The sequence below is a fragment of the Camelus ferus genome, chromosome 13 (genome assembly GCF_009834535.1).
Source record: "Camelus ferus isolate YT-003-E chromosome 13, BCGSAC_Cfer_1.0, whole genome shotgun sequence".
Taxonomy (NCBI): Eukaryota; Metazoa; Chordata; class Mammalia; order Artiodactyla; family Camelidae; genus Camelus; species Camelus ferus.
In genome coordinates this window covers 27,736,770-27,757,616 of record NC_045708.1, presented here as the reverse complement: position 1 = coordinate 27,757,616, position 20,847 = coordinate 27,736,770, and the positions used below count along the sequence as shown (strand labels likewise).

General features: G+C 40.9%; 2 protein-coding genes across 2 annotated transcripts in view; both read right to left on the bottom strand.

The window, feature by feature from the left end:
- Positions 1 to 1,308: 1,308 nt before the first annotated feature.
- NDUFS5 (NADH:ubiquinone oxidoreductase subunit S5) lies at positions 1,309 to 6,797 on the bottom strand. The gene is made up of 3 exons (XM_006186350.2): positions 6,653 to 6,797; positions 4,918 to 5,135; positions 1,309 to 1,532 (listed from the first exon to the last, which is right to left on the bottom strand). Exons 2-3 carry the CDS (start codon positions 5,131 to 5,133, stop codon positions 1,428 to 1,430), a joined length of 321 nt encoding a protein of 106 aa, XP_006186412.1. The 5' UTR covers positions 5,134 to 5,135; positions 6,653 to 6,797; the 3' UTR covers positions 1,309 to 1,427.
- A 7,234-nt stretch (positions 6,798 to 14,031) lies between these two features.
- AKIRIN1 (akirin 1) overlaps positions 14,032 to 20,847 on the bottom strand; it is a 92,410-nt gene continuing 85,594 nt past the window's right edge. Inside the window, exons 5-7 of the mRNA XM_032493901.1 lie at positions 19,282 to 19,416; positions 17,859 to 17,930; positions 14,032 to 17,072 (exon numbers count right to left, since the gene is read on the bottom strand). Of these exons, the coding sequence (XP_032349792.1) occupies positions 17,062 to 17,072; positions 17,859 to 17,930; positions 19,282 to 19,416 (218 nt within the window). The 3' untranslated portion in view covers positions 14,032 to 17,061. The remainder of the gene's footprint in view (positions 17,073 to 17,858; positions 17,931 to 19,281; positions 19,417 to 20,847) is intronic.

The window sequence follows — 20,847 nt, the reverse complement described above, 5'->3', positions numbered from 1 at the left end:
GAGTCACTATTCCAAATACATAGAAAACTCCTAAACTCAGTAACAAACAAAAATCTCACCTCAATTAAAAAATGGACAAAGAATTTGAATAGACACTTATTCAAACAAAATATACAAATGGTCAATAGGCACATGGAAAGATGCAAAATCATTAATCATTAGGGAAATGCAAATCAAAACTACAATGAGATACCTCACTTCTATTAAATGGCTACTATCAAAGAAATCAAGAAAATAATAAATGTTGGTGAAGATGTGGAGAAACTAGGATCCTTCTGCACTATTGCTGGGAGTGTATTTGAAAATAGGGTCTCAAGGAGATATTTGTACACCCATATTCATAGCATTATTCACAATAGCTAAAACATGGAAGTAACCCAAGTGTCTACTGACTGACGAATGGGTAAGAAAAATGTGGCATATACATATAATGGACTACTACTCAGCCTTGGAAAGAAAAGAAATTCTGATATATGCTACACCATGTATAAAGCTGGAGGACATTATGCTAAGTGACCTAAGCCAGTCACAAACAGACAAATACTGTAAGACTTCACTTATAATGAGGTACTTAGAGGAGTCAAAATCATAGAGATGGTAAGTAGAATAGTGGTTGCCAGGGGCTGGGGCAGAGGCGGATGGGGAGTATTATTTAGTGGATATGAAAGGAGTTCTGGAGATGGATGGTAGCGACGGCTGCACGTGTATGTACTTAATACCACTGAACTACACACTTAAAAATGTTTAAGATGGTATATTTTATATTATGTGAATTTTAACACAATTTTTTAAAGGTTTTAAAAATGCTGCAATTATATTCTCAACACTTACATTAACTTTCTAAGGTTCATACTTTCCTTCTACATCTGAATTTTTTCTTTTAAAAACATGTTTCTAAATACATCAGTTTGAAGTACTAGTAAACCACTGATACAAGATGGAGAATTGAAACAACGGCATTGTTTCTTCACGATTAAGTTATCTAAACTTGGCACTTTCTTAGCCTTAAAGTTACACTTCACAGACCTTCGAGCAAACACACTACCACTTTCTCCACTGCCTCTCCCTCCCAGCCCAAGTTGGTGCTTTACAGAAAACAAACCAGAATCAAACACTAAGAACACTGCAGCTTCTTAAATGAGTTACCATATTTAAAGTACCTCATACATAGTAAGCATTCATTACATGCTACTTATTATTCCCTAGATGTTCATTTTTAAGGCATAGGCAGAAGCCTTTTTCCAAACTTAAAAAATAGGTTGCAACCTCATTATACAGGAGTATGATCCAAAAGAAAATGGAACAAAATAGGAATCAACAATCCTTTATTTTTAGACACTTTCACAAAGGGATTCTCAGTATGTAAAGTTTCCAGCAGAGAAAAGAGAATGTGAAAATCAGCCTCCAGCCACCGGCAGCTGCTCTGCTCAGGGCCGAGGATCCTCCTTGCCGGAGTGGTGAGGTGGAGGTGTGTACTTCCCTTCCTTAATTAGCTTATCCCGCTGCTTCCTGATGGTATTCAGACGCTTCATCTGTCAAAGGAAGAAAGTATTTAAACTAGGGGGAAATACACACCAGAAAGTGAGGGCTGGAGAAGCAGAATGAAAATTGGTTTCATTTTTAAACTATGGAAGCTTTTCATCCTAGAGGGCCTGAGATAAATCCCATCTTTAAAGAACTAATTTGAAATCACTTCCCAAGCTTTTAACAAATAAATTTCCGGTATATATAACAGTATCTCCTTGAAAACTATTAACTAAAATATTCCTACTACATATAGGAATACATGTATTTACAAAAACAATTAACAAAAACACAGAGATCCAAAACCCTTAGTAGGTATATTTGTACATACTAAAATCTTTAAAACAGTAAAAGCTGAGGTCATCTCATAGCTTATACATTCCTGATCTCTCTATGTGAAGGTGGCACTGCTGCTGGTGACTGCTCACTGGGTCTGAATGAAGCAGAAATAGCCAATATGAGGTCTCCTGACTACACTGAAATAAGACGTGACGTGTACTCAGCTACTAGTCATGCAGAAAAGCAGGACCCTAAGTTCTGCCTCTTCTCCTCAGACAGGACATTCCCAACAAATGAAAGTCATGCTATTCAAGACTGTGTGAAGTCTGGAAGGACGTTGTTGAGGAGAGTAACTACCATGACTTCTAGTGCTTTGAAGAAACCTCAGATGCAAGGCCTTCTCGCCATATGTGATTTCATACTGTTGGTGCATTCGTTGTGTCCCTGGGAGTTGCAGCTTTCTATTAGTTTGCTATGGCTGAACCAAGAAAGAAGGCATACTCAGATTTCTACAGAAATTATGATTCCATAAAAGATTCTGAGATGATTGATGAAGGCTGGTATCTTTCAGAGTGCAAAGTGATCTTGGAATGCAAAGAATTTCTTTGGGCCAAGTGCCATGGATGTTTGTCACTTACCTGCATTCCTGAACTATGAAACTATTAACTATGAATATCTGGGCTAAGGAACAGTTTCTCTCGATAAATAAACAATTAACAGTAACAACAAAAAGACGGTGTGAGAGCCATAATTCATGGATTCCATGACTTGGAAAATAGACTTACTAATCCTGACTGCATTATTCATCTAATCAAAACCCAACGGCTTCCATCTTACTGTGAGGAAAAGCTGAATCCTTCCTTATAACGACTCATAAGACCCACCTCTCTGACTTTATGTCTTAATACTCTTCCCCAGGCTCTCTCTGCTCCAGCTCACAGAACCTTCCACTTGCTGTTTCCTCTCCTCAGAACATTCTTCCGTCATGTGCACATGGTTCACTCTCTCAAAGTATCTGCCCAAATGGCTTCTAGCACTGAACTCTTCTTGGACCATCCTACTTATAAGAGCATCTACTCCATGTCCAGTGCTTTCTGTCCTTCCCCTGTTTATTTTCCCCATTGCATATATCAACACCTGACACGCATTTCTCACCTTGCTGGTTAATTTTCTGTATCCTACCCCTGCCCTCCACACCACCCTCATTCCCCACCCCTCAGCCCCAGCGCCCTGCAATATAAGCTCCATCAGGGCAGAGACTTTTTGCTGTTTTACTTACTGCTATATTCCCAATGTCTAGAATAGTTCCTGACATAACAGGTGATCCAATAAATGTTTCTGAGAGAATGATTAAGTTTTCACAACAGCACGAAGAGTTAGATATTCAATTAAACATTGCATTAACTATAAAGAATTAAGATATAACTTCAGCAGAAAAAACTCTAGGTATCCTAAATACTAATATAAACACTATTTTTAAAACTGTATTCTTAACATTTCTCTATTAAGGTCTCCCAAAAGAGGACTAGTCATGGTTGAGCTACCACAACACCACACGTCAAATCTTTCTCTCAGCTAGAACCAGTCACCACTTGGTGTTCTGGATACAAGCATAGGGTCTGGAACCAGCATTGCCAGGCTCAAGTCCCATTTCCATTTCTTACTGCCTATATGACCTTAGGCAATGGCCTTAACATTTCCTTGCCTCAAATTTCAAACTGTACAGTGGGGAAAACAATTGTAAAGCGTCTTGCAGGATTGTTCTGAGAAATAAATACATTATTACATTCTAAGAACTTAGAACAGTGCTTGATTCTAATTCCTTGATCCGCAAGCTTCTTTGACTAGAGGGAAGTATCTAATGATTTATGGTGAACTCTAAAACATAACGTTTCTATTCATAAATTCACAGGATGAGGAAGTGACCTTAGAGCAATGTTTTAATATTTCCAATAAGGAAACCAAGACCAGAAGGGCAGTGACTTGCCCGAAGTCACAAAACTAGTGGTGGCAGAACCAGCATCAGATACCAGCTCTCCCAACTCCCAATCCAGTGTTCTTCCCACCTCACCACACTGTCTCCTCTTGGTGTAAATTTTCCGCAATGAGTAAAGTCTTAATCTGAGCAAGGAGTAACTGCGGCCTACAGAACAGAAGTTAACACATGTTGTGAACTAAATAGCTGGAAGGTGGACAACCATGAATAATTCCTTATCCCTCAGTAATACTATAATATTACCCACTTAATGATTACTATTCTTGCAGAGATCAGTACAAAATTATTACCTGACACCCCCTCATTCCTTCTAAGTTTGGCTTTACCTTAATCAAATGCCAAAAGCAGATGGTAAAAGTTAAGAAATTAAAACTTTTTGATACAAATAACTTTGAGATAAATTTAACTGAAAATCTCATTGTATTCCTAAACTCCAAAAAAGTTGGTAGTAGTAAAAACATTTCTGTTTGTTATATCTGGAGCACAGAAACAGGCAAAATGACAGCCCACACCCAGAGATTTCTTCTCCAAGGGAGAACAGGGCCCTGTATGTTATACAACTCATTCAACTCTTGAGGAGGTATGCACCATGCTATTAACCTTTTTTTTTTCCTGCATCTTTGATCAGGTTCACCTAAAGCAATCTCATTAATGCCTTTATTTTCCCCAGAGTAGAAATAAATTCAGATTGTTATCAGGTTCAATGTAATAGATCTACAGGGTTTTAATCTTCCCCAGTTAACACTCAATGAATGTGAAATACATTCACCCAAAGATGTTCAAGGACAAATACCCAAGGCTGGCTGATATTCTTTACTTTATAGCCTACTGCAAAAATGGAAATACACACATGCAATGTCTAACCTGGTGGCTACAACAGGGTACAATGCTAAGGAAAATACATAAGATGAGGAAGAACACTAAGGAACAGTTTCCTCTCAGACCTGAAGGCATTCAATTTCTTTGACGAGGTACCTCGGTAGAGAAGGTGTTTCACCACAAGTGCTTTGCCAATTCACACTGGATGAGGCAATGACCAATGACCAATCAAAAACACTTAAAAGTAGCCCCAAAGAAACAAGGAAGTAATTCAGTTCCCATCTCCATCACTTCCTCACCGTTTTCTGCCGAAGTAGACATTCTACCAAATCATCATATTCTATCTTGCACTCTTTCTCTGCACGGATACCACCAATTCCATGTGCGCACTCTATCCATTCTTTTTCAAAAGCATGGCATCGACCTGCAATCTTGTTAGGCTGCTCAGCACTCTGGATTGTCATCCACTGGTCTAAGTTAAGGCCCAGCCTTTTCTGCACATCAAAGAAAGGCATGGCTGAAATGGAAGAGGGGGAAAAAAAAAGAATGCCATAAAATTGCAATTGTTTTCAGAAAAAAAGCTAGATAATTATGATCAATAGCCCTCTAGAAAGATATTTCATACTACTTTCCCAACCTCTTCTCACCAAACTTCTTCATTAGACAGGTTCTTCCAGTTTATGGTAGGTGAGCAATTTTTGTGCTTTCACAAAACTCAAGGAACAGAGAACTAGAACTAAAAAACAATGCATAAAAATCCTCTATATCAATAAGGTCATTTTTATCAAAAGTCAAAAAAAATGCTTATGTTTTGATTCAGTAATCCTAATTCTTTGAGATAGATCTGAAGAAATAACTGAAATAAGCCAAAAAGCACAAGCACAAAACCATTTCTTTCAATTTTCTGATCCATTTCAATTTAGATGACACTTCTTCTGAGACATCATCCTGACACTGGTGGGTCCCTCCAGTGTTAGCACAGCATCCTCAACTCCTCATTGTACTTTGCACGCTCCCGTAATAGACTATTCACTTCGATGTCTCCCCTACTGAACAATGAGTGCCTACTGGGTACAGACCAGGTAGAAGCTCAGTAACTGTGGAGGAAAAAATGAATTTCAAACAACTTAAAGGTGCAACAGCAGAGAAATGGTTAATTAAATCTGCTACACATTTAGTAGAATATTGGTCAGGGGCGGAGAATAATATACACGGAACACACATTTTGATGTTAAAAGACAAAAGGGATTACAATAATGCCAAAGAAAAACTGCAGAAGAAGACTGGAAGGAGGCACAAGAAAAGGTCGATACAGTTTTTTTATGTATGAGTAGTAGATTTACAAGTGAATTTAATTTTTTAATTTTCTACCCATTATTTTATTCATTTACTGAGTATTAACGAACCAGGCACTAGAAATGGGAGGGGGGCAGCTGCAACATAAGCAATGTAATGGGGCATACACAGGGAATTCAGAAGCCAATGCAAGAGCCCAAGAGACAAAAAGTCGAAGGAAGCACCAACTCTGCCCAGGAGACTTGAGAATGCCTTTAAGACGGGTTGCGTTTGCCAAGTGAGGATCAGTGAGCAGAGCATTCCTGAAGGGCACACACAGCACGAGTTACAGCCGGAGGTGCTGGGTATGTCTGGGGGACACCGAGCACCCAGACGTGGCTGAGGGCAGAGTGCATGTCGGGAAGAAGAAAAAGACGAGCTGAAGAGGTTGGCGGGGCCCAAATCCCGCAGGGCCATGCAAGCCGGGACAAGGAGCGTGGACTTCAGGTTAAGAAACAGAAGGCCAAACCAGGAGTCAAGCAGAAAGCTAAGGTAACGTGGAAAGAGCCGAAGAGAGGCGCGGTCTACAGGCTTCGGTGACATTGGCCTGTGGACCAAGGGGCCTAGGAAAGCAGAAAACACAACGGAGTTGGGGCCAGGGAGAACGGACACCCAGCAAGCCAAGAGGAAATACGTTAAAGAAGTCTCGGAAGGAGGCTCCTTAGGCTTAATCGCCCCGCGGACATACGCAACCCCTACCGTCCGGGTGCGGTGCCCTTTCCTCCTCGCTGGCCGCAGCCGCTGAGTAGTCCGCCGGCGACGCGGAGTGCTGCCGCAAAGGACGCCCGCAGCGCGACAGCGGAAAGCAGGTGGGCGCCCGGCGTCGGGCTGCAAGCGTCGCGCTGCGGGCGTCCTTTGCGGCAGCCCCGTCGCCCCGGAAACCATAGAAACCAAACCCATGGATCTGCGCCTGCGTGGCCGTCGTTTTGGCTTCGGGAGACTGCGGAGACGCAGACCTTGCCTAGACCACCGCATGAGAGGCATCCTGGGGATTAGTCATCTTTTTCACCGCCACCTCGCACAGTGCCTGATTCTCACGACAGCTGTGATTGATGAGAGAGTTGATTAAGGAAGGCCGCACGAGAGAAAAAACAGTTCCCTCTCACCCCTCTCTCAGTGGTGGTTAAACTCTTGGAGTGTGGACCCACCCAGCGTGAGTTCCAATTCTGACTCCGCCACTTCTGTGTCACCCTGGGAAAGTTTCTTAAGCTCACTATGCCTCGATTTCATCTTAAGATAAAAATAGCTTAAAAGGTAATAGTAGTGCGTACAGCGTAGGTTTGCTATGGGGATTAAATGAGTTATGTTAAAGCACTGAGGCGTTTCCTGGCACGTGGAAGGCAGTCCAAGGCAATTGCAGTTCTTTGACGTCTCAAGCCTTTAAAGTTTGCGGATTCGGGAAAATCGACAGAGACCATGCCCCTCCTGTTTCAGAAACTTCAAAGGCTCCCTTTGATTACAGCAGAGGCTCCAAAGTGATGTATGTTAAGGCGGGGAGTTGGGAGGGGCGTCCCATAGGGTGTGTGTGATAGGATACATTAGGGGAGTGAGACGAAAATACTAGAATATTTCTAATTTTTATAATCTTGAAATTTCTTCTATGTGTAAATATAAGGGCATAATACTACATTAGTTGTACATATAACTTGTAAATAAATAATTTTGGGGGGTTGGGGGCTGAAAATTTCTTTTCCTTTTAAGTGATGTGCTCTCAAAACTGTTTAGAAAGGTCCAGCGTTCCAACCTTCCCAGTCTCATTGTCCAAAATCCCCTGCCTAGTGCCCCAGTCAAGAGCTTGCTGTACCAGTGTATTGCAGGAAAAGTCCTACCATCCAGTCTCTCTCTTTTTTTTTTTTTTCTCCTTTCCCCTGGAATGACACCATCTCCCTGACCCCCATCTCCATTTTTCCGTGCTAAATTCTTGCTCTGCTTCAGGACTTTCGCGTAGATTTTTCTCCAAAACGGATTAAGTATCCCCAAGCCCCAGGATCATCCACTCTAGAGAGAATTCCTAAGGTCCGACAACTTACTGGTTTCTTTCAAGCATTCCAGCTCTCCCCTGTCGTCAGATATATACCCCACCTGAGATCAGTTTCAATTCAACTAGAATTTCCTGGGCAACTAATGCATGTCCAGCACAATACTGGAAGATTATGGGACTGGTAACTCTTGACCCTTGCCCACAAAATACTACAGGTAGCAAGGTAGTGATCACCACCACCCTTTCCACTTATACCACTTTCTTATGTTGGTGATACCATCTTCTCAGCCATTCTGGCAGGAAACTCTGCAGTTATATTTTGCCCTTTCCTCATCTTTCATCCAATATTTAATTGCTGGCCAAGTTCTCTAAATAGGTTTCCAATTTATTTATTCCTTTCTCTCAACCTATTCCTTCAATAGGTTTCCAATTTATTTATTCCTTTCTGCCTCCCAGCCCCTCTCTTCAATCTGTTTTGTACTGACTAATCTTCCTAAAATATTAGTTTAATTGAATCACTCCTCAGATACCAGGCAGGATAGATTAGTACAAAGATGGGCAACTCAAATGCCTCCAAGGTCGAACAGCACGAGTTCACTGTAAGGAAATGAAAATAAAAGCATCAGGATAAAAGGTATTTGGCCTCAGTTTTGGGGGATGGAAGAAGTGGTAGGGAACGTGAGAAACGGGAGAGTTTGTCCTGTCTAAAGGGGGCAGTAGCTACTCAGCTCCTTTCACTGCTGTGAAGAATCAGGGCCCCAAATTGTCAACTCTTCAGATTTTTCAAGAGAACCCAGAAATCTCTTGTTATTGCTTAAATGTGAAACATTTCACTTTAAAAATACAGGGCAACTAATTTTTTAAAAAGTGCTGGCCAAACAAAACCTATGTTGGAAATGGCCTTTGAGCTGCCAGATTTCAACCCGTGGATGGAGGGAACATTGGAGGCGGGGAAAACGATTTACTTTGAACTCTGATGGTTTTTTACATCCAGCCTTGCTCTCTTCTTACCCTCTCACCTTGTTGCAGCTTGCTTTTCTAAAAACTCAAATCTGATCATTCAAAAAACACTTCCTGAGCTCTCATCACAAGGCCATGATCCTTGGGACGAAGACACAGTCAGAAATGCTGTGGCAAGTGATAAAGATGAGCAAAATATGGAGAATGCAAAGGAGGGCGTCATTCATATTACTTGGGCTGTGTGTGAGGTATTCAGCAAAAGGTCCAAATTCTTGAGTTTAGCATTCAAGACCCTTCATGATCTGATTTCTTCCCATTTCTAAATCCTCAGATCCCATGGTATACCAACCCCTACCTACCCCTTTGTGTTCTCAGCCATTCGTAACTGCTCTCATGCTTCCAAATTTGTAGGAGCAGTTTCTTCTGCCTGTAATGATCCCACTCGCTTACTACCTTCCCACTGTGTCCCAGGCGAATGCTTAATCCGTCCGAATCGTTTATCACACGGTTTTCTGTGAAAGCATCCCGAATTCCTCAGCATTTACTAGGCCTTTGTTGAAGTCCCACCAGCCTTGTTATAGATATGTTTCCTATTATAGATATTAGTAACTGTTGATAACACTGACCCCCCTCCACTGGACCGTGCACACAGCCCCAGGTCGGCGTGGGTGTGCAAGGAAGTCGGTGACAGGTCTTCCTCTCCCGCAAAGATGGGTAAACTACAATCCCCAGAAACCCCCACACCAGAACTGAGCCTGCGCCGTTGCTAAGGGGCTCGCGCATGGATTCTTGCGCTTTACGTCACTTGATGTAACTCGAGGTTAGGGGTTCTTTGCCATCCCTTCTCCTACGCCCCTCATTTACCTCTTCCTCTCCTTTCTCTGTTGTCCTTTACTTCGTGGAAATGTGGTTTTACAACGAAATCCAAGGATTTTATGCGCAGAGAGGCAAGCCTGAGCAGTCGGCGTCTTCCATTCTGTATCCTGGAAACCGAGGCCCGCAGACCGGGTGGAGCACGACTAGGCATTTACCGCGGGGTCGCAGCGATCTTTTCCTCCCCCTCATAGCCTTAATCCCATCTTCAACGGGTAAGAAGAGGATGGCTCGATGTTAATCGAAGGCTCCCATTCCCACTCCTCTGAAAACTAGCCTCAGTTGCTGCGTGAGCACGGACTGGGGACGGTCACTGGCCAGTCAGCATCCTCCTGGGTCTCCATGGACTTATGCTCTTGACCTATAGGATTTCCTCATGTTTACACACCTCAGTAGTAACCTAAGAAAAGCTTTAAAGCTACTCATTTACAGATAGACCATCTATAATTTAGCATATTGGGAATTTTATGCCTGTATCTGTCTGATACCACTGTTCTTGTAATAAGCTGGGTAGCCTGGGAATCCTACCATGTTTGGGGAAAGACAGTGAGTTTGGAAATTTACACCCCCACCGCCAAGCCTGGAGCTATAGGATGACACGACAAAGGCAATAAGCAAACTAATTTGAAAGAGGTAATGGGTTCCAAGGCCTGGAATACAGTGTAAATCAGAGGGACTATTTAAAAAAGAACGTGCCATTTAGGGGTAGATAAAATATCAAGTGCAACAGAACCAGGAACCACGGAAGCAAACTGAAGTGGGGAGGAAGGCTGTGCCAGGCTCATGGTGGTAGGGGTGACTTGATGTTGGTAAACATTCCATCCCTAGAATTAAATCCCCCTCATTCTGATATGTGGAGCTGTCTCTTGATTTTAATTAGGCTTCCCAAGTGGTATGATTACATAAAGAACACACACTAAGGCCAGTGGGGCAGTCTACTGAACCTGACATATTTCTCATCATAAATTAACACACTGGAGTCTGGTTTAACAGACCAATATAGCTTTATTAGTGAGTCAGTCTTCCTGAGTATTTAGGGTAATTAAACTACCTGGAGGGAAGCTGCCATGGCAGCTGAGTGGCCTCCCCCAGGAAACACCCTGCTCTCTAACAAGGTGCACAGAATACTTATCAAAGCAAGTTTTATAACATTTCTGCCCGCAGACTGTGATCCTCTCTAGGGTAAGTACTGCATCTCTCTCACCCTGGCTGCAGAGAGACAATCTGCAAAAGGCTTAAAGTTATTTGATCTGTGAGTTATGGAAAAATTTCAGGTAGTGCAGTCACCACTGTAAAAGGGGAGTAGTAGCCACATAATTCATTTAGTCACTCATTTAAGAGCCAAGACAAGACATAATAGCTTAAGGTGCTAGTAAGAGCTCAGCCTAGTGAAAGAGTCATGTAGACACATAAATGCATTACACAACTTCATAAAGGTATAAAATGAAGTGCTAAAATGAAGTAATGTGTAAGAAGTCCACCTTCCACCGAAAGGTCTTCCTTACCATCCAATTTAGTCATCCAGTTACACTCTATCATTCCCATTTTTTTTTTCCTTCAAACACTTGGATTAACTTGTTTACTAGTTTGCCTGTCTTGCCTCACAAGAGAGTAAGCATCATAAAAGCAGGGACCTTGTCTGTCCAGCTCAGAGATATATTCCTAGTACCCCTAACAGTACTTCGCAGATGATAGGTGCTCAATCAATATTTAAATGACTAAGTAAACACCAGCTTCAAGAAGAGAACAGAAAGACAATTGCCACTTGAGCAGGTATTTGTCAAGTGAGAAGGGATTTAATTCCAGGCAGAGGAACAATAGAATCATGAAATATGACAGTTTGTGAGGAAAATTTAATAATCCATGTAGGAGCTAACCAGAACCTTTCAAGAATAGGTAGAGTGTAGAGAATCTGTGAAAAACAAAATAAGACAAAAGCCATCAGAAGCAGCAATGGAACTGGGCTGGCTTAGTTAAGAGGGGAACAGACAAGCCAAGCCCAAAGAAAAAGGATGTTTGAAAATGTGCCTATGGGAAAGCCAGGCTAAGCCACGGCCATGTTTAACGTCCTTCCCAGTCAGTGTTCAGGCCTTTGTTATCTCCAGCTGGACCAAAAAAGAGGCCTTTAACCAGTCAATTTGTTTCTAGTTTGGTATTTGCCCTTCTGTCCTGTACTTTACCCCGAGTTAGTTTCCCCCAAACTCTTCAGATTCCTACAGAGTAAGGGTCAAACTCCTAGTAGTGAAAGCCCTTCATCATCTAGCCCCTGCTACCCAGCTTCAAGCTCTCTTCCCCTGATCTACATGCGCTTTCTACTCTGGCTCAAACAAGAATGTTCTCCCTGCACCATGATTTCCCATCACCCAGCCTTTGCTTATTTCAAGCCCCAATTCCTAATTTTGCCTGAGCCCTATTCACCCTCTGAAACCTCACTCCAACTCTACCATCCCGGGTGAAGCCTTCCCTGATCACTATTGTTACTTAGAACCATCTCTTCTTTTCCTCGGTCCACTACCTGTACCTTCACACAACACTTAGCAACTTTTACCTTGCCTGCTTATATTCCTTGCCAGACTGAGCCCCTTCTCAGGGGTCAAGACCCATCTAAGTATTTATGTTAATTCCAATTCAGATACTGGGGATATACGACAGACTAGGGCTACTTAACAGAACTTGTCAGGCTTTTAAAACTAGTATCCGTCCTCCACAAAGAACTCAGAAGACACCGGTAATGCTTGCTGAATGACTGAAAAACACTCCAAGCCAAAACAAACATATCTTTCTCTACTTTTCTCCCATGAACATGAAGGCATACTGGGTGCCATGCCTCAGGAAATGTGGCTCAACCTACTGCAAAGACCAACTGAAAAACAGCTGAAATATAAATATTTTCTTTAAAGCATAAAAAGGCTAACTAGGAAATGAATTCCTGAACCAAAATCTAGATGAGAACACAGAGAGCCTGGTCTTCCCCTTAAAGCATTTGCCAATGTGGAGAAGACCCTATATGCCCGAGCTACACTTTCTGCAGCCTCAGACTGAAGGGGGCAAAAATCAAAACCTAAGGCCACCCCAGTACATTTAAAAAATAATTACCCCCCCACCAAAGAAAACCAAAAAAAAAAAATTAAAAGCAAACACAAACCTAAGGCCAGCTAAAGGTAGGACTCTACACCACAGACACCTTAAGCTGGGATTCCAAAGTATTACACTTTAGACAACAGTGAAACAGAAGTAAACCAGTCCTCACATGGACTTGACACCTGGCTGTGTCATCTGGATGATCCAGGGAAACTCCAGACTTCAATCTGAATTAAGGTTTAGTAATATTCCCAGACACAGGCAACCAGCTTGCCTTCCTAGAGGTAGACGCATCCTTGTCCTGTTTCCTACAAATAACTTTTCAAATATAGTGTCCAGCTCACAGATAACCTGGCACATAGAGATAAGACACTATAAGCAAAAACCAGTAAAAACAAAAGACCCATGAAGAATACAGACACTGAAATTTTAGACAAAGTATCACCCCTTTCCTACACTGAAGTACTATTTATTCAAAGTGTGGTTTGGGGTTGGAAGCCAGAGATTTTTCCCTAGGTAAACATGTCCCTTTCTTCCTGAAGGTGTCAACCTCATCCAGGGTCTAGGTTAACTGTAGCTACAGAAGACCTTGCATGCTCTGAAGGTGTTTTCAAGGAAAGAATCACCAGGGCAGCAGAGAAGTTACAGTATTTAACAGACTATCTTTACACCCATGCTATCTTCTTATAAACATAAAATTCTCACACCCACTTTTGTAACTAAAATTTCAAAATTAAATATGCCAAAGATAAATACATGGCCATTCTAAACAGTATGCTCCCTGTCCTCATCCTAGAGTATCGTTGCTCTAAAAAGTTCTTCATTAGCTTTTTCTGTAAGATACTCACTTTGGCAATCAGTTTATTTGTAAGCAGAGCATTTTTTCATCATACCTCAACCTGTTGTGTGACTCCCCCAGCCATGATGTACCAAGTTTGCCTTGTTTGTGAACTTTCTCAAATGTCTACAATCCATGGGCCCACACACTTTTCCTAAAGAGCCAGAGAGTATTTTCAACTCTGTGCTCCATACTGTCTGTCTCTGGAGTTGCAGTGTGAAAGCAGCCACAGATGCAAACAAATAGTGTGGCAGTGTTCCGATGTAACTTTATTTACAAAAAGAGTCCAGTTTGCTGACCCCTGCTAAGTGAGTAACAAAATACAGATTCACTGAAAGGCATTACTGTATTCACTTGTCATTCATCTTTTATTTTTTAGTCAAACACTTAAAAAGTACAAATTCTAATACGAGAAAGTGAGATTTGATGTTAACAAGGGGCTATTCATTCTGGAAAGTTGAAAATCACTGCTGCAGAAAGAAAGGTTGTGGTCTTCAGATCTGATGACCACTGTAAAGAAACCTGCTGTAACATTTTCAAGTGCATATTCTAGGTCCCAAACTGTGCTAAATACTTTCTTTACATGGACTATTTAAACTCACATTTGAAAACAAAACCCAATGATGTACATACAGTTAAGCCTCATTTTACAGATAAGGAAACTATGGCTCAAAAAGCTCAGTAGCTTGACAAGGCTCACACAGCAAGTTAGTGGCAGAGCAGACTCAACTCTATGGCTACAAACATCCAAAGGCCATTCCTGTAACTACTACACTAGCCAACCACTCGTCCCGGGTGGGCAGAGAAGATTCACCATACGTGGAAGGCTGGCCCAAGCTCTGGTGCCCCCTCATGTTCTTCTCCATAGGAGCTCTTAACAATTACCAGTGCCTCATGAACTTTGATCTCCCGTCCTCCTCTGACTTATGCATGGACACTTAACTCCTTTCATTCCCCTTAAGGTGAAGACTTAGCTAAAAGATAATAAGTGGAATTAAAACAGAAAAAAATGTTAAATAGCTCACTACACATGGCTCTTCTGAGACCACAGGTCCTGAGCTATCCTTACAGGTCTCTGTAGGCTGACTTCTTCCCAGGGCCTTGACCTGTTTCCATGGGACAAAGACACTTCCCTGCCTGGGAGCGCCCCTAAGTTCAAGCCCTAGAAATCAAGGTCTAGGGAAAAACTCCTTTCACTAGCTTAAGGCCTCATTATAGGCCCCCACTTTCTGACCTAGGGGTCACCTTTTCTCTGCATAAAACATTAAACAAACATGTCTATTCCCTTTTGAGAAGAATCCCCAAATCCAGCCATGGTGGTGCGGTCTTACCCTGTGGCCCCAAAGGGCAACAGTATCAAAATACAACAGCCTAACAACACTGGGTGCAGTGAGGAGGTGTCTATCATTTTCCTTACAGAAACATTATCTATTTTCCAGCCTTTTAGTAGGAAGGGGGCTGACATTTGCAATAGTGAGTAAGCACATCACAGATTCTGTAACAAGACTCCAGTGAGGCACTGTTCCCCATTCCTGGTCCATCCTTCAGGACTTTTGATGGCCCCCACAGCTGCCCTTCCCTTGTTTTGATGCGACTACCCCACTGTAAGGCCACTCCCATTACAGCCACTGCCATGCTCCTCTTCCAGGAACAAGTGACTACCCTGGAAAAAGAAGAGATGAAACAAACTGCCCTTCAAATATGAAGTAAAATAATTTTTTAATGATTATAAGATCACTGCTGGGCTTTGTAGTCTTTAAAATCTTAAATGTAATGTTGAACTGTAATGGGAAATGGTTATAGCAGCCTCACATAAATTATCTGAATTAATAAACATTATCACAGTATTAAGAAGGCAAGGTAAACAAATAGCTTAAGTATTTTATTTGTTTGCAACTAAGCTTGTTAACACTATATAATGAAAATGTACAAAGAATAATGTTGCAGTTTTTGGTTAGATTTAAGTCAAAGACATTCATTAATAAGGAATCTTCGAATGTGAATATTCCAGAAATTTCTCTAAGCCATCTGATCAGGACAATTGTCTCTGAATATTACCTTACTTTGGAAGGTACTGGTATACATTTGAATTAAACTCAGAGTTTTTCAAAATAAGCCTTAATTAAAAAAACTATTCTATATTCAAACTAAAACAATTTTAATAGAACTTTCCTTTCCAGAAACAATAATAAAGGAAACAAGGCATATTGTAAAATGTGGTCCTGAACAAGTCACAGTAAAAAATAAATGTATACTTAACTTCCACCTCCTCAAAACAGAGGCTACCTTCTGTTCCTCAGCCTTAGAAACAAGGTGAAGAACAGTCTGTAAGCAACTTCGGGCAGGGGGGTTGCCAAAACAAAGCTCAAGCAGTTGAACAGACACCTTTTAAAAGAATTTGGGAGAACCTGATCAAAGGATCCAAATTCTGTATTTAATAACTGATACAAAGGTGAAGTGGCTCCTCCCAAGCAGCAGTGCCTCTGGGCCTGGCCTGGCCCCACGCTCACCTAATGTTATGCTCCAAGCAAACCCTGATGCTCCTGCTCCAGAGGAGACTTTTTCTTCTCAGAGGTTCAGTGTCCAAGAAGCTCCTTGTGTGAATGAGGTGAGCACAGACTCCATGTGGGTATTTTAAGGCTTGGAGTCAAAGTAATTTTCTAACACGGCTAGGCAGAGTCATGTATCAAATGGCCTGTCTCCGGTTTGTTCTAATTCCTCATCACGCATTTGTAGACCTAGGACCACAGACCTTTGCTATGTCCTCATAATCACATCTAATGTTCATCCTAACTTATGATTCATATTCTGTGCCTGGAAACAGTCCCTGTATTTAACAATAATACCTACACATAAAACAATCCACTGTTACAACTTATATGGTCACAAAACATTAATGGTCTTCTGTAGACCAAGTGAATGTTTTTAACCATAATTGTCGTGCATCAAATTCACAGCCAGAATCCCCAAGATCAAAAAAAAATTTGCACAATACAAATAATAACTTAAAATACACATACATACATATACACACACTCTCACACACACTTCTTACAGAACTGTGCTTGGGGAAACTCCATTTGTTGAGTGCCACCGAGGGCATATTTTGCTAAACTGCTGCTCCAGGTATTTTTGTTTGGAAAATCTATCACAGTAGGGCACAGCTGTTTATTGGATGAGCAGAAAAGAAAGATATGCTTGTGGCAACCAGAAAGTTTTAAGGTCTTTCAAGTTGTATAAAATGGACCTGCAGAAACGTTTAAGTGTTCTCAGGATGCAAAGTTGGAGCTGAAATGTGATATCAAACCAGTCGCAAAAAGTGTACAGCAGCCATCTCTTGAGGTCAAACCTGGTACCCAGATATGCAAGAAAGCTTCAGGACACGTCTATAATTTAGGAATAAAAAACAAAACAGAGTGAGAATACTAAAAAAATACAGTATCACGTTTTAAATATTAACTAGTGGTAAATGTGATAAACAGCATGGAGGATATGAATCGCCACTCAAGAGGTCCTAAATCTGCAAGAATTTAAGAAATCTGACTCAGGTTCAGCTTACATACATAGCTTTTTTTTAAAAAAAATTTTTTTGGGGGGGTGGTTATTCATTTATTTATTTTAATGGAAGTACTGGGGATTGAACCCAGGAACTCATGCATGCTAAGCATGTGCTCTGTCACTGAGCCACACCCTCCCCTCTTCTATTTATAATTTATGTTTTGAGTAACTGGTAAATTGCAAGAGGTTTAGAATTAAGAAATTCTGACCGTACACTTCGTAAGTGAGCTTAAGGAATCAACTTTTATAAATTAACAACTCAAACTACCTTTCTGGGGGAAAAGCCAGGTAATAAATTGGCACTGAAGCCAGTCTACCTGGGTTTCAATCCTAGCTGAACCACTGGCTATATGAGCCCAGACAAACTATTTAACTTCTTTAAGTGCTATTCTTAACTGTAAAATGGGACTAATAATAGTTCCTCCCCTACAGGGTAACTGTGGATTAAATAAACTTTGTGAGGATTTAAAGTGCTGGGCATGTAAGTACTCTTTAAATGTTATCTATTATTTTACTTCACAGGGGCTTTTTTGCTCTTAGGAAACAAGGTACTCAGTGTGAAAATCTTGCTCCTGGAAGTTGAAAAATGCAATGAAAAACTTGGCAATACTTACAGCTTGTTGGCCTTGTCCCATATCGTCGCATAATCTGATCATGTGTGAATTTCACAAAAGATTCATATTGTTCTGTAAGGGGAAAGAGAGTATATACTATCCCCAGAAACTCTCCCCTAGTTTTTTAAGAACCAAATGTCAGGATCACATCTAGTTTCCCAGTTTATATTATCCACTCTTAGGCCCTACTTATGATGGTCACTCTGAGATCTGTTCCTAACTCTTAGGTCCCAGAGCCAAATCCCTGGCTCCTAAATTTGGTCATTGATCATCTCTACCATTTTTCTCATAAACTCACCCCTGTCATAATTCCATCTCCTACTAATAGTTTCCCAAGCACAGCTGTGCTCACTGCTATAAGCCAGCAAATTTTAATTTATCTCCTATAGGATGTGAAGCTTGAAGCTCTTTTCTACACTCTATCCTTGCTATAAATTTCAACACACATATTGAGTGATAGAGATGGGATGGCTAGAAAGCTAAGAGGAAATTCCACACTACCTAACTGTAAACAGAAGTACCTTCTGAAGAGAAACTCAGTAGACAGACAGAAGGTAGTCTGACATCCATGAACAAAGAAGTGACTCAGAGCCAGCTGGTCTAAACAATTTTGGGGTGGGCGTAGAAGAGGGGAATGACATACTATAGTTTCTGCTTCTAATACACATTATTAGTTAATTAAAGAAGTTCTACTATAAAGAAACCCATTTAACTCTGTTATTAAATCAACAGCTCTCAACTTAAAGGCGACCTTAAATTAACAGTCTGTGGTGTGGATCACCAGATGAGCCCACAATACTGTTATAAGAAGCTGCCTAAAACCTCTCTGATCACAACATCGTCCTCTTTCACTAAACAAGTACTACTTTCTGTTCCTGATTTAGATCCCTTCCTTTCACAAAAGGCTCTACTTGTTGACATCACTAATCAATCACTCTTCTTTGTTCTAGCCTAAGCTGTACTTTCCAGACTTTACTCTAAAGTACCTCTAAATCACAGGATGCCTGACTTCCCACATCCACAAAGTGACTCCCACCAGGAAGTCTGAAAATGCTGACTATCCTCTACTCCTCCTAACCACCTGTTGGGAGGTTAGCATGATCCCAACCACCTGTTTACCATCAGCTAGCTGGAATAACCTGCTCAATGTCTTTATTCATATGTAAAATTCTGGAAAGAAAAGCTTGGCTTATCTTGTTTCTGAAATGTAAATGAAAAGTCTTTCCATATAATGTATAAATAAAATGTTTAGAATTCAAAAGAGAGCAACCAAAGAAAGTAACTTAATACTTACAATTCATTAAACCTTGTATGAAGTCTTAAGCTTTTTCTAAGTTACCATTTTCTAAGTTACCATTTTTGTTAACTGGGGTTAATCCTTACTGCACCTATTAACAATGGCATGGTCACTACCTTAGCTTACCTGCTAGTTTGGTATTGAGGATTTGCTCATACTCCTCTCGAATTTTATCTTCATAGTCTCTTAAGAGACGCTCACATATTATTCCAACTTGTCGGAGGGTAAAGGTGGGCTGGTCCTTCTTCATCCAGGAGGAACCTGGCCAAAAGACAGATCTAGTTTACATTATACATTCAAGCTCTAGGGTTCTGAATTTATAACCATGCAAAGAATCTTAGGATATAACAATTATTTAGAAAAATGATATTTTCCACTATTCACATAAAGTAGTTTCAAAAAAATTTCTGAGTTTCCCTGACATTTGTTCTACAAAGCAAGGCCAAAGGTAAACTGAGAAGTATAGGAGGAAAGTGTATCCAGGGGTGTGAGCTGATCTGCATATGGAACAATAGTTTTGATTGCCATAACAATCCGAGCCCATGTGGAATGCTCAACTGGCAAAGGACAAGAACAAAAAGGTTAAAGCTGACACAAAGCCTTTAGTCTTTATGACTTTGTTACCAGAGAAAGAAGATTCACAGTATCAGAGATACTCAGATCCTTAGAAATCATCTAGACCTATGTTTAATCAAAGTGGCACATCATTACCTGTAGAATTAACAACAAAAAGAGATACACATTCTGATTTAATTCTGGGGTACAGCCTGGGCATCTTTTACATTCCTTAGGTGATTCTGATAAAAAATGGTTAGGATTCTGATGCTTAGGAGACCAAGAGACTTGCCCAATATAAAAACTGTTAGCTAAGTCACTGATGTATGAATGAAAGAAACAATTAGGCACTACACAGTTCATCCTTGAACCCTTTTGACTAGGTTGAGAAAAGGGAAATGTTCGTAAGACTGTAGCTGGAAACCAAAATATCCACTGGGATACCAGAAAACATGGGGACATCGGCTCTCAAGTCATGAGAAAAGCAGCAGTTCTGCTGGCGGCCCCAGTTCTGAGTTCTCCTCAGAGCTCAGTTTGGAATCTGTTTCTTCAGCCCTGTTAGTCTATAAACCAGTTAACACCCTGAAACAAATTGCTTTTTGGCCTAAACCAAAATTTTTTCTCTGTAAATGAGACCTGCAAAATATCTAGCCAGTAATTCTTTGTAATTGTTTCTCTACCCATAACATAGTCTGTTACTTCAAAATTATATTACTAAAACTCCAAGAGAATGTTATGGAGAGACCTGCTAGCTATAACCACTAAAAGATCTATCACTCATGTATGTGCAAGAGCAATTAATCCAAAAGGGTGCTGTTCTAGAGCCAAGACCTTTGACTTATAAGAAGAGAATTAAAAAAAATTATTTCAGGTGAAATTTACATTAAATGAGCCATTTTTAAATTCAGTAGCATTTAGTACAGTCATAATGTTATACAACCACCACCTCTAAATAGTGTCAAAATATTTCCACCACTCCACAGTAACACCTCTTATCCATTAAGCAGCTTCTCCCCATTCCCCGCTCCCCTTAGTCCCTGGCCAAAATCAAAATTTGTGTTCTGCAAGGAGGTAAGTTTTAATCAAGGTAATTTTTAACTCATAAAACTGTTACAAAGTAGAGTACTCTGTGAGGAA

Excerpts from the sequence above, each read along its gene's own strand:
- NDUFS5 (XM_006186350.2), bottom strand. The coding sequence starts at position 5,133 with ATGCCTTTCTTTGATGTGCAGAAAAGGCTGGGCCTTAACTTAGACCAG. Across the intron at positions 1,533-4,917 it reads GTCTACTTCGGCAGAAAACG|ATGAAGCGTCTGAATACCAT; the intron begins GTGAGGAAGTGA and ends TTCCTTTGACAG.